This window comes from Hippoglossus stenolepis, chromosome 9 (assembly GCF_022539355.2).
Source record: "Hippoglossus stenolepis isolate QCI-W04-F060 chromosome 9, HSTE1.2, whole genome shotgun sequence".
Lineage (NCBI taxonomy): Eukaryota > Metazoa > Chordata > Actinopteri > Pleuronectiformes > Pleuronectidae > Hippoglossus > Hippoglossus stenolepis.
The window spans coordinates 27,345,884-27,359,243 of NC_061491.1; the positions used below are offsets into that span (position 1 = coordinate 27,345,884).

General features: G+C 43.1%; 1 protein-coding gene across 1 annotated transcript; it reads right to left on the bottom strand.

Annotated features, from left to right (window-relative positions):
- Nucleotides 1-470: 470 nt before the first annotated feature.
- LOC118115238 (SEC14-like protein 2) lies at nt 471-13,358 on the bottom strand. The gene is made up of 12 exons (XM_035166293.2): nt 13,053-13,358; nt 11,584-11,659; nt 8,667-8,710; nt 7,382-7,444; nt 7,085-7,273; nt 6,502-6,597; nt 6,291-6,351; nt 6,115-6,198; nt 5,915-6,021; nt 3,095-3,234; nt 2,419-2,588; nt 471-2,283 (listed from the first exon to the last, which is right to left on the bottom strand). The coding sequence occupies exons 1-12, from the start codon at nt 13,104-13,106 to the stop codon at nt 2,087-2,089; spliced, it is 1,281 nt and encodes a 426-aa protein (XP_035022184.1). The 5' UTR covers nt 13,107-13,358; the 3' UTR covers nt 471-2,086.
- Nucleotides 13,359-13,360: the final 2 nt, after the last annotated feature.

A 13,360-nucleotide genomic window follows, 5' to 3' on the forward strand; every position in this document is an offset into this window, starting at 1 on the left:
CAGTATTTATCACTGTCTCAGGGCTTATTGTGCCACACAGACCCGTCAGAGCTCTCTCTCTCAGCGACATGGAGACACAATCAAGGCACAGAAAGACGATGTCATCTCTAACAAATTGGTATGTTGGGCATTGAAGACCACAGATCCCAAGAGGACGGCTCTCAAAACAGATGTGGATGCATCGGAGACGCTATGAAGACAATTTTCAGACGCGATCGCTCAGATGCGCACGTGGCCACGTTTCTGGAGCATTGCAAACACAAATGTTTCCCGGGCCACGTTGAAGGATGAAGTTTCACATGAAATCGGTTCTGTTTGTGCAGCCAGGTTCATTTCCTGTAGAAAGGCAGATTGAATGTGATATAATGTTATTAAAAGTGATGCTTCATGCCATTTGTGGTCGTGCTTTAGAGTCACGTTCATGATATTGATGGAGGATTGAACTGTAAAAAAAGAGAACACACAGCGGATTGCTTCTGTATCGTTTTATCTTCTACAGTCTCTGTTGGAAGTTCGTATCAGATCACCATCTACATGCTGCATATATGAAGGTGAAGGGCTGCGTCTCTGAAGGTCATATTTTCACTTGCTTCCTATAACATAAGCCATTTTCAGACATGACCTCCTGAGGAACTCCGGACTTTCTCCAGAAGTTTTCTTTCACACATGCACAACACAGCGGGAGATTCTCCGCTCGGACGCGTTCACGACAGCAACAAATCCTCCGGAGTGACCGGGGGGGAGGGGGGGGGTGCAGCAGGCGGAGGCAGGACGATCACAACAAACTCTCCTGACATCTCCGTCACTGCCTTCGCTTTTTCATCCTGAGATATTTATAGTCTTTATGTTCTTTCAATGTTGTGACCGCTGACTTTATACTTGGGGGCCAGCCAGAGAAAGTCTGCAGAAACTCCGGAGGCTCTCACTCGGACACATGCGTCTCCTCCAGAGATACTGTGGAGGATCTCTGGAGTTCAGTGCATATCTGAGAGTAGCTTCACAAAAGGCATTCTGTTGCCTGTGCTGGAACCTAATTAACCTTTTTCTTGCCCCCTACAGATCTGAAAATGTCAAACACAAAAGTATTTCCATGTCCCACCCCTGGCTGTTCAGTGAAACCTAAAGTTGACGATTATGGATCATTGTTATCAAAGTGCTTTGATTCTTTTCAACAGCCAATCGCTTCTGTTCACTTTGGTAAGTTAGGTCATTGTGAAGCTGCAGGTTTTCATAGTTGTTCCAAACAGGAAAGTATGTGATTGCATTTTAAAATGTGAGAACATGTAACACTACTAGGTCTTTGTTTGAAAACACGTTAACTCTAATACCTTTTCAGTTAGCTAGCTGTGTCACTGACATTGTACTGTGTGGTTTTCATTGGGCTGTAGAAACTGACTCAAACCGTGGATGATCCAGCGTTTCCCCTTTATGTGGAACGAAAATCGTGAAAAATAAATACATAAATAAATCATCAAAATATAAGCATGAAGCTCTGCGTGAAGTAATTACAGAATCCACTGAAATGCATTGCTTTGAAAACCCGTTTCAGCCACGTCACACTGGCTCAGCGTTTGTTTTTAGGATTGATTTTGATCAGCTCCGGATTATATTTGAGATCTTATCAAACTGTATGAGCCGAGCTATTCCTGTCAGCCAATCACTGAGCTGGACCAAGACACCTGCTGCATTAAAGTCAGAGTACAGATGATCTGAAGCTCAAGTTAATCACATAACTATTGGTTCAAATAAACAATTAAACTGAAATCTGCTTTAGATCAATGTAGATGTAGAGGGGCCGATACCGATGTTTCATATGCGAGTAAAAAATTCCTGATTCCCGATTCTATATATATATATATAATATATATGTGTGTGTGTGTATGTTCTGGATATTTCAGTGTGTTTCATAAATGCTTTTCAGTGGAGATTTGAACTTTCTGAGTGAGGTCCTGGAGGTTTATTAAAGGGTCTTCAAACGTTCAGATTTAACACTGTTAGTGTGCACACACTCATCTGAGGCCACGTCGGACCGAACTGTGTGTCAGCGGATCAAGTACGTCAGGCTGTGCTTACATGTGGCGGAATATTACTGATCTGACAACATGGCGGAGGCACGTGGAGTCGTCTCCTCAGGGACGACAGGTTTGTCCTCAGCTTGCGCTCGGCTGCTGGAGCCCCCGTTGGCCTGCGGGGGCAGTAGGTGGTCGGGCAGCAGGAGCTCGACTGTGAAGCTGATTCTTTTGTTCTGGAAGATGCTGTAGGTGTTGTCAAATCTCAGTACGTCTGTGGAAGGAGAAGAAGAAGAGTTAGTCGCCACGTGGGGCTGCAGAGGGCGCTGTCGCTCAATGAATGCTACATAGTGTTGCTAAGCTGAGGGCTGATAGTTGCCCTGGACCGTGAACTGAAGCGGTTACTCACAGACTCCGGGGCGTTCACAGGTCAGAGATCCGTCCTCGGGCACTAAGTGGGCGTTGTAGCGTTGGCTGGGAACGACTTCCTGCATCTGACCCGCCTTCCTCCATTCTCCCCTTTTAGCCTTGAGGAAAACCCCGAAGCCGATGTCCGCCCCCTCGCTGGAAAACTGCCACCTGATGGGAAAAAATAATGTTTTCATTCAAATCAGCCGATATCAGCCGATCATAATGGGTTTGACGACATTTTAGTAATATTTGTTTCTTTTTTACATGTTTATATCGACCATATATCAGAAAACATTGTATTACTCCCTGATATCACTTTCAGCATCGACCGCCAATAATCCATATCGGTCAGGCTCTGGTTCTAACTAAATAAATTGTTTTCTTTAAACTTTTTTTGTGAATTTGATTTATTTGACGAAATAAATATTGTGTAAATTGGTGAAAGTGTGATATTGGCTTCTTGTCCTTTGTGTAGACTTCCATAACAGTTATATTCTGTTTATATCAAAGTAAACTCAGATAATTCCGTGTACTTCAATATATAACTTAAAGAGCTTGAACCAGAGAATTAGTTTGCTCACGTCTCCATCAACCAACTAATCACCTAAGATTCCAGCTGTTTCAGCAGCAGCACAACTCAAATGAGTCTTTTGTCCCCGACGTCTGCGACTTACCTGAGGACGCAGCCCGGGAACAAGATCTCATAATCCAGCTGCTGTGAGGATCCTCGACTGACGTTCAAACACTGCTCGTAGTCCTGCTTCACGTGGTCCCGCACGTAGTACGACGGAGGAACTGGGCCGACGTGATGTATCTGAGACAGAGACAAAGACAAAGACTCAGACAGCAGGAGTCAAAGGGTTGATGAATGAAACTGAAGCTGGAGAAAGAAAAACAAAAGCTTCACTTACTGTGATTCTGTGTCACTCTGAGCACAAAACATGTAAAAGTGTGACCAAGAAAAAAACCAGCGAGGGTTGTTTTCCACTCTCCTGTTTATTAGACATAAAACCACCCACACACACACACACACAGAGCTGACACTCAATCTGCATCAGAAAACCATTCGACTTATTCGTGTTTGAAAACTTTAAATGGTGAAACAGAAAAGTTGAGGAGTGAAACAGAAGGAAACAACGAACACAGTCTGACAACAACTCTGACAATCACTGTTTACTGCACTAACCCCTACTGGTGAGGGATGGCAACTGCAAGGCAAAAAAGTTGAAACTTTCATTTAATTTTGTACAGAACCATTTTGAGAGTAACACAGACGCAGGCTTAATATCATTTTCACGTTTTAAAATATTTGACTCCATGTTAGAGCATGCAGTGTATTTTCTGTGGAGCCTTTTTGAGTGAGATCTTATTCTGAACCAGAAATAGTTGTTTTAAGCCGTCTTATTATCATGAGAATATCAATGTCCATGTAAACGTCCTGCTTTCAGCTTCATTTATAACGCTCACTAAAGGTCCAGTCATTGATTCGCTCTAAAGTTTATGAGACACATTAAACCTGCTACACAACACGAGACGTGACGCGCACAGTCAGCGCATCTGGGTTTATATGAATATTAACTTCATTGTTGCAGCAGAAGCGACGCCCCGTTCATCCAGGAACATAATTCTTCATGTATAAGTGTGATGATTAGAAAACGTCAGAGGAGCAGAGTCAGGAATCGTGAGACTAGTGAAGGTGCAGTAGTGAACACACAGTTATCACAGTTACAGGTATGTCAGACAGGCAGCACCTCCCACCTCCCACCTCCCACCTCCCAGCTCATGTTCCAGTTGTACTGGTTTTACTTCTCTTGTGTCGGTGGTGATATTCAAAGGACTAAGCTACCAGTGCCCCCAGTTTACAGCTAATTAGCCTAAAGACAAACAAACAAATAGATAACATGTCTTGCTAGCAGACAGACAGAGGGTTAAACAAACAACATCTAAATTTGTCTAAATGAAGTTTTCTTTCTATTAGCGTGAAAGAAAAAGGCGACATGAAGCAAAATAGACCCAAATCTCTAAATTAATATCCTTAAACTGCCTAATTCTGACTGTAGGCTCTAAATAATTATTAGAGGTGTCCTTTTTCTCACTTGAGCCCCTGCTCCCCTAAAATGTCTGTGCACGCCCCTGAGTGTGGTCCCAGTCTCCGCTGTGATAGGATTGGATTTAAAACAAAACAACACACAGAATAACGTCAGTGACACAGCTAGCTAACTAAGACATCAGGGAAACAACAAACAGAAAACACTCTGAGGCTTTTGCGTCTTAATTTCTCGTCTCCTGAACGCGGCCGGAAATGAATTTGTCTTCCTTGTGTTCCTCATCTGTCCTGGACCCAATTATTTATCTACAGAAACAGTGACAAGCACACGTCAGTTTTCTCATCTAGAGTCTTTTCTATTATGAGGCCGCATCCGTACTTTTTCATTTGATAGCCCATCTCTGTCCACACGAGCAGTTTGAGTTTTAATTCCCGTCCAAACGAACACGAATCAGCGAAGTCGTGACAGAAAAGACCGAATCCGCTCGTCCAGCGTTTCCAAACTTCCCCATTTTAGTGTCTCTAGAGCTCCGGAGTCGTGTGGACGTGTCCGAGTCGATGAGTTTTCAAATGAAAACGTAGACGAGTGGATGAAGCCTCAAGCTGCTGTTTTCTTCACTAGTTGCTCAGCACTACGCTGAGGCTCTGTTGTTTCTACGCAGCGAAGCAGAAGTGTTTTAAGTTGCAGCTTTCTGTGGATTGTCTGCAGAAACAGAAACGTTTAATTCAAATGAACTGTCTACGATCCAGTCTTATAGGAGAAGTCCTCGTCCACTGAGTTTAATCTGACGTGTTTCAGCCTGGATCAGACTCTACTTTCCTGTTTAGGCAAATGTCTGCCTGGAAGAACTGGTGGGATGAGAACATAGTTTGCCAGTCAAATCTTCTCATGTAAACTCACAACACTTCAGCAGTAAACATATGAAACGAAGCTGTAGCTGCCAAACTAAACACAGGAAGGAGGCCGGCGAAATGAAACTACAGAGCAGGAGGGAAAAGAGACGACGAATATAAAACTAGTCCAGAATAATGTGCACAGACTATTCCAGCTGTGGGCGGAGGGCTGATGGTTCAGAACAGACGTGTGTCCTGTGCAGGACTTAAAGTAAAGTTACCTCATTCAAAGCAATTTACTTTTGTGTCACTTTATTCTGGCAATAAAACACCAAAAAATGAAGGGAGAGCAGGAACTGACCCTTGTTTAAATGACGACGTGGATTTGAGCCGAACTATTGTGAAGTTCGGTTTTATCTGCTGAGCAACATCACTCTGAAAAACAAACCTTTGGATAAACTTAAATTACAGTTTAAGTACTGAATTCCTGCACTGTGGGTGTCTCCCTTTACAAACAGTGTAATTTCCCTCTACGTGCATCTACTTGTCCCCTCCACCCTGGCAGCCCTCTGTTCTACAAAGCACGCTACAGGACGCCGAGCGGCTGACTCACCCTGGTGCGACAGCGAGGATCTCCATCAGGATCCGTCAGTTTGCCGCCGTATATCATCGGCAGCTCCTCTGCGTCGATGTACTTCAGTAAAACCTCCTGCCAGTTCGCTGTCAGACCCGGGAAAACAGCCGCACGCGTTAAAATCCGTCTGAATGAAAAGGTTCTCTGAAGTCTGATGCAACCACGCGAGGGCGACTCACCTCCGAGGATATTGATCTTGTGTCTCGTGTTCTCGCTCAAGAAGTGCTTGATGAGGTTGAAGGCCACAGGGAAGAGTTTGGGGGCTGATTAATAAAATAAAGAAAAAAACAAACGTCAACCAACAATAATCAAAAAATCATTTGTTATCATCGTTAGTTTTTCTGGAGGAATTCACCTTTAATGACAAACAGCCTCTTCAAACCCTCGGGGTAGTTGTTCTCAAACATCTGGAGGATCTGGTGATGTGGAGAAGGTTTGAAGATCCAGACGACATATTCTGAATCACGTCTCAGTGTGTGTGTGTGTGTGTGTGTGTGTGTGTGTGTGTGTGTGTGTGTGTGTGTGTGTGTGTGTGTGTGTGTGTGTGTGTGTGTGTGTGTGTGTACCTCTCCATATGTTTCTATAGCAGGCTTCCATAAGTGTTTCAGACCCAGACCTTCAACGTCGTAGATCATCGTGATCGCCTCCACGTTCTTCCCCAGCTGGATGAACATACCAGGGTGAGAGATACACACAAATATAATATTACATAAAAAAAGGTGGAAGAGCAGGTTGGGCATTAAACAGGTTTGTGGTCACGTTTGGATAAAACTTGCACAATTTGATTTCATCAAGTAAGAAAAAGCTCTAAGTGATGAATCCATATGATTCCTAATAAAACACATTAAAACAAAAGGAAAGAAATTATTATTAAAAGGTTATTTGGCCAAAACGTTATTGTTAAATTTAGTTTATTAACTGCATTAGTAAAACAATGACAAATTAATATTATTTAAACGCCTTCATGCGAAAGTGACAAAGTTTAAAATACATTTAAACTTTCTCTTCTTTTATATTCAACATAATATTTTAGGCTAATTCTGTCCAAAGGTAAATTATCGACAAGAGACTGTAGGACACCGTGGTCCCCCCAGGTCCCTTTGGCCTGGGGCCCCCCAAAGTCCCCTGAAAGGCTCCTGTGTCTCTCACCCTCTGTGACTGGAGGCTACATTCCTGCTGCAGCATCTCACAGTCTCTGATCTTGGACTTGATGAAGTCCTGTTTGGAGGCGGACAGGAAGAGGCCCTTGGGATCCACCGGCCCGATCACGTCGTACCAGATGGGGCTTCCCTCGCGGTCGTGACCACACATCCCCCCGGACAGGTACTTCTCTATCACCTGCACACGGCAGACGTTTCCACCATGAGACCATCAGTCAGTAAGATGTTCCTTCAGCAGACACACAACCTTCATTCAGTCGTTCACGTGCGTTTTGTGTGTTTTTACCTCTGGTGGACGCCACTCAGTGATTATCGTGTCCACCTTCATGTTTCTCCTGAACTCCACGTGCTGGAAGACAAGATGGACGTCAAGTTAAAAAGATGAATGAGTTGAGTTACGACAGACTCTGTTTCTACGGCAACAGATCCGCCCCGAACACGGTGGAGTGAATTAAGTGGCTTAGGAGGCTTTAGACAGTAGATGATGTGAAACCTGCTCCGTCAGCAGGACAGGGATCAGTCGAGTGGCGCTGTGCACACACACACACACACACACACACACACACACACACACACACACACACACAACAGTACACACATGCATGCAAGCACATGTTCACAAACACTCAGACAGAAATTAAAAGATTCAAACTGTCTGTTGTGATTTGTAAACGTCAGTGACGCGTGCAGCGGCAGCGTAGATGTAGTTCACACAGATTGTGAATCAGTCTGATTATTCCAAGAACAACCTGAACAAACAACAATCTGATTTGTCTATTTGTTTTCTGGACGTTGTTGAGCTTTCAGGGCCACCATACTTTTATTATCATTAATAAACCCTTAATTTACTTTGCTAATATTCGGCTTATTACTCTGCTGGTGTCGCGAGAGGAGGACATGGTGGAAACTTGGAACATGGTGATAATCTTTCTTGGGCGTGTTTCTCCTGATGATGAACTTTCCCATGCTAACACCATCAGATACACTGGAGCCTATTGTGGAAAGAATATGATGATGATGATGATGATGATGATGATGATGATGATGATGATGATGATGATGATGTATTTTTCTCAGGGCCGGTGGAGATCAAATCAGAGCTAAAAGAGTGAATTTCCATCATGTGGACAGAAACATTGCTCCTGTTCGTTGAAGAAGAAGAAGAAGAAGAAGAAGAAGAAGAAGAAGAAGAAGAAGAAGACGACAATAAACAATAACCAGTAGATAGCTGCGCCCCTCGTCAGTTGGTTGTGGTGTGTTCCCCCCCCTGGTGGTTATTAATCTGTTCCTGCAGCTTTAAGCCGGGAGGCTGTAAACCTTATCGTGTCGTCTTTATCTGATCCCTCCGGCTGCAGCGATGACTCAGTTTCCCCACAGAGAAACGTTACCTCTGTAATCTGCTGCCACTCCCGTGCTGACGGACTGAACAGCCTGTGCTGCTGGAGGAGGCTGAACTTTCACACTCCACAGATAAGTCAGTGAGGTAGAGGGCATCGAGGTTCCACCTCCACTGTCCTGTCACTCCTATAGGAAGCCTGTGCTAAAGAGGGAAAAGGAGGATCCATGTTTACCTTTCTCAGCATGGCCTCCGACTTCTGCAGGTTGAAGTTTCTGGCTGAAACAGAGAAGAACAGAGATCGAAGTGATGAGAACCGGTCTTTAACCAGAACACAGAGGGGACAAGACACTACAGTTACTGTTATACTAGGCTATTTTCTATATATTCTATATATACACACAGCGGTGCAGCTTCATGATTTTAAACCTGGTTATTGTACATTTGTATTAATGGTTTTATTATCTCTTTTTCACCATCCTCTCCTCTGGTCCACATTTCCCTCCGCTCCCCCCAACCAGTCGAGAGGCAGGAAATGAGAATAAAACATATAAACCTAAAGAATATAGTTCAATAAATTGACCGAGGTTCCAGTTATTTTTAAATATGTTCACTGATTCTTCTTCTCTGGGACTTTACAGGAGGCCACTGTATCTCACTGGCCTTGATATTATGAAATGTACGATTTGAAAATGACTGACTGTCTCGTTCCGAGTTACGAAACTGAACCATATCTAAAATGATAAGCAAGGGGGAGATAACGACGAGTACTGTGTGATAACAGAGCCTCTTTAAACTGTTCTTAGAGTTATCATAAACAGATGGATGTGGATATGAGTGTTACGGCCCAACAGTCTCTATGGAATCACATTTAAATCCACTAGATTCAGATTTGTATTTGGATCTGCACCAAATCACACACTCATATATCAGTCCTCTCTATATATATATATATCAAGATCCAAGAATTATTCTCTGAGAAATCAACAAAAATATTGAAAAATGACCTCAAAATGTTAAAGAAAGTGAAAATAAAAGTCTCTTCCTTCCACCAGTTTCTTGGAAATCCGTCAAGTAGTTTTTGTTTAATTGTTCTGACAAGCAAACAAACACACACCTTCTTGGCCGAGGTGATAAGACCGTCTGGTGCAGACTGTTATCGGAACAGATTTTAAAAAGTGCAGCAACTAAACATCATCAGATCCTGTTTTAGTTTGAGCTTCCATGTACCAACAACTACAACGTTTAGCGTCTGTTTCATAAAACCAGAATTAGAGAAAAACAAGTCGATTACCAAATCACCGTCATGTGAGAGAGATCAGCCGCCAACAATTACACAAGAGTTCTTTAAAAGTTTCTCAGCAGGAACCACGACACACGAGAATCTCTTCTCAACGGGGGAAATTCAATTTAAAGCCTCAGAGAATAATGATCCTCTCTTCTCTGACAGTATTAGAACCACAGTGTGACTGATGGGGGGGGGGGACACAGTGGACGCACTTCTAACACTGCACTGTGTACGGTGATCAGCTCTGCAGCTCACACACACAGACACAGACACACACACAGACACACTCACTACTTCCTCCAGCAGTGGATTCGAGTTGAGGAGTGACCGGCAGTGACCGGCGCACAGGACCTGCAGACCGAGCCGAGTGCTGCTGTGGCTCAGGAATAAGTGTCAGGCTGCAGTTTTAAAAGATGTAATCAGGTTCATGGCTTCACTGGGAGGTTTCAGATTGATGTTTTGGGAGATCAAGAGGGTTGTCTGGTGTCAACAAGGCCGGTGGTTCGATCCCCGGCTTCACTGACTACAGACAGCGTGTGTATGGGTGAATGTAACTTGAGCTCTGAATAAATACAGTTAATTCTTACAATATTAAATACTTGGTAATAAAGAGAATACTGTGTGTGTGTGTGTGGCCACTTCTGAACACAGGAATCAAACCTGTGATGTCGTCTGAAGTCTCCAACAAGGTCCAACAGTCTCCTTATGAAACCAGATTTAAACGACGGATTCTTTTATTTGGAAACACTGATAAATATGATGTTTTTCATCAAGATCCGTGAATTATTCTCTGATAAATCATCAGAAGTGTTGAGAAACCAGATTGAATGTTCGATCCTTCCCAGTAGAAAGTTTGGTTGATGAACGAACCAGACGAACACACACCAGCCGCCTCCGGCCTCATTCTCACATTTGATATCAGACAGGAAGTGTCTTTCTCTTTTATGGGCTTTTATTGGCTCGTGCCTGCGCTTCAGTATTTGTTACCACGCGATGTGATTGGCCGAATGAACCACAATGCAGTTCGGCAACACATGACGTCACCACAATCGAAGTGAATTCTGCGTTTCTGTTACACAACAACATGGCGTTAGACCTGATGTGTGTGTGTGTGTGTGTGATCCTGATTATTATGAGGTCATTGGTTCTCACTGTGTCTGCGGCCTCGGGTGATTCTCTTCAAATCAATGAATGGCCTGTTCAGACAGAAGCACAGCGGCTCAGTGTGTCCCTGTGGACGAGCTGCGGCTCATCGTAGTCAACGTCTAATGAGATTATCGGGGGATTAGCCTGATGAGTCCTCCACCTCCACCTCAAGTCACGAGTAGAAGAGACGCTGGTCCCCGGTGGAGCTGCAGGAACATCTGGGGTCAGAGCAGATTCCGGTTTTTTTTTTTCAGTTGTGGTTTCAGCATCGTGTGCGAGCACCACGTGAGTTTCTCAACCACGGTGTGGACATGCGTTGCTTCACGTCGCCTCACGTGATCAACTGCAGCTTCTGCTTCCCGCACAATGACGGCAGCAGATTTTCACTGTGAACGCAAACTGACGATTGGGAAGAGAAACGAACATTTACAGCAAACAGAGAGGGACGAGGGGGTTCCTGTTTTCTACCTCCTGAGCCCGATGATGACAGAAGATTTTGGTCATGAGAATGATCAGATCAGGCAAAATTCAGGCTAGATTGTTGGATAGTTATCTAATTTGAAAATATCAGGAAATTAGATGTGACAGGAGATGTTAAGAAGCCGTGGGATGACTCCACAGATCTCCTCAGCACAAGGTTTCACTTCTTGTGCCAATGTGACAAGAAATAAAGAAAGTGAAAGGATGGAACATGAGCAGGTGTCGCTAGTGAACTCACCTCTGAGCCAGCGTAACAGGAAGTGGTCATGCTGTGCAGGAAGTTGTGGAAGAATGTCTTGTATCCTCTCTCGAAACTGCAGAAGAAGAGGAAGTAGGGATTTTAGCTTCAACCAAATATTTACTGTTCCACTGATGGTAAAGCAGAAGCTAATTACAGTCCTTTATATTTTCACCTTTGTATTCACTAATGCTGCAAAAACTCGTGATTCATTATTTTGCACACTCAGGACAATGTTCAGCGACAGATGCCTGTAAACAGGTTTTGGTTTGCTTGGGTAAAAAAACACTCGAGGGAGCGTCGTCATATTTGAAGTATAAACGACGAAAAGTGGCCAAAAACATGTTTTCACACATCAACACTCTGAACTTTACTATAACAAAAGAAAACCAAGAAAACTAAACAGATTTGCTTTAAAAAATGATAAGAAGAATAATTCTGACACCGGGGGCATCACTCCGCTGCTGTAACTTTCTGGTTTTCACTAGATGTTGGAAACTGGCTTCAGGGATTTGCTCCCACAACAAGAGCATGAGTGAGGTAAACACTTTAAATTCATCCCAGAGGAGTTGAAACTTTGAAAACATCTGGAGAGAACACAAGGCATGACTCAGCAAATCAAGTTTACACAAATCTATAAATAATCTGGTGATGTCAATAACTCATTTCCTGTGTCCATATATTTTTGGTCATGTAGTGTGATTCACTTTATCTAAATATACAAACTTCCCCTCAAGTCAGACTGACTTTAGGTTTAATACTCACAGTGAACTTAGCTCTAAACTCACATGACAACAGAATAAAGTTATAATAATCGATTATTCACCCACTGATGTATAAATATAATTAGTCATTTCTCATTTCTCCTTTCTCTTCTGATCTCACAGTTTCATCCATTTTCTAATGTTTTATCTGATCGTGGTTTCACTCTTTTGTCATCTGTAGCATTTATTATTTCTGTATCTGTGATCTATTGCTGCATGATCTTCAAATTTAATACATTTTATTGTTTCTTGTTGTTTGCTTTCTTTGTCTTCGCCCTCAATTTTTAACTTGTAAAACACCTTTTGACTGTGTTTTGAAATGTGCTGTCGATAAAGTTTATTATTAATATTAATATAACATCCCTCACTTAACCCACTAATATTTATGAAGTTAAGAAAAATGAAAGATGGAAGAACTTTATTAACCATCAGGAAAGAAGCAGCTTATAACCTAAAGCCTGATTGGATGTTATGTAACCATGACGATGGAACCGAGGAAGTAAATGATGGTAAAGAGATAAAAGGATATTGTGCTTTATAGTTATTGTAAAAATAATGTGACAGTGTAAACAGTACGATTCACACTGGAAACTGCAGAATATGACATCTAACAAATTATTAATAATATGAATATTATGATGATGATGATGAAGATGATGTTGAAGAAGAAGAAGATGAAGATGAAGATGAAGATGATGCACTCACCTGCTGTAGAGCTTCAGTCTGTTTAGGACTCAGGTCTCCAACTCTTCCGCTCATGTCTGAAACCAGAGGACGTGACGGAGCGGATTTAAACTCAGATCCACGGACTCAGCTCGTTTCCACCGCTTCACCGTCTCCTCCGACTCCTTCTCCCCGGGATGCTGCGCTCCTCCTCGGTGTCGTGTTGTCCGGCTGACCGCTGCCTGCAGGTGGAACAACACATGTAATCACCAGCCTTCCTCTCTCTCTCTCTCTCTCTCTCTCTCTCTCTCTCTCCCCCCGCCTCTCTCTCTCTCTCTCTCTCTCTCTCT

What these genes read in the sequence shown, in the direction of transcription:
- LOC118115238 (XM_035166293.2), bottom strand. Translation starts at nt 13,106, where the DNA reads ATGAGCGGAAGAGTTGGAGACCTGAGTCCTAAACAGACTGAAGCTCTA. An exon ending in GTAGCCTCCAGTCACAGAGG is followed by an intron (nt 6,598 to 7,084) that starts GTGAGAGACACA and finishes ATGTTCATCCAG; the next exon opens with CTGGGGAAGAACGTGGAGGC. An exon ending in CTGTGAACGCCCCGGAGTCT is followed by an intron (nt 2,284 to 2,418) that starts GTGAGTAACCGC and finishes CTCCTTCCACAG; the next exon opens with ACGTACTGAGATTTGACAAC.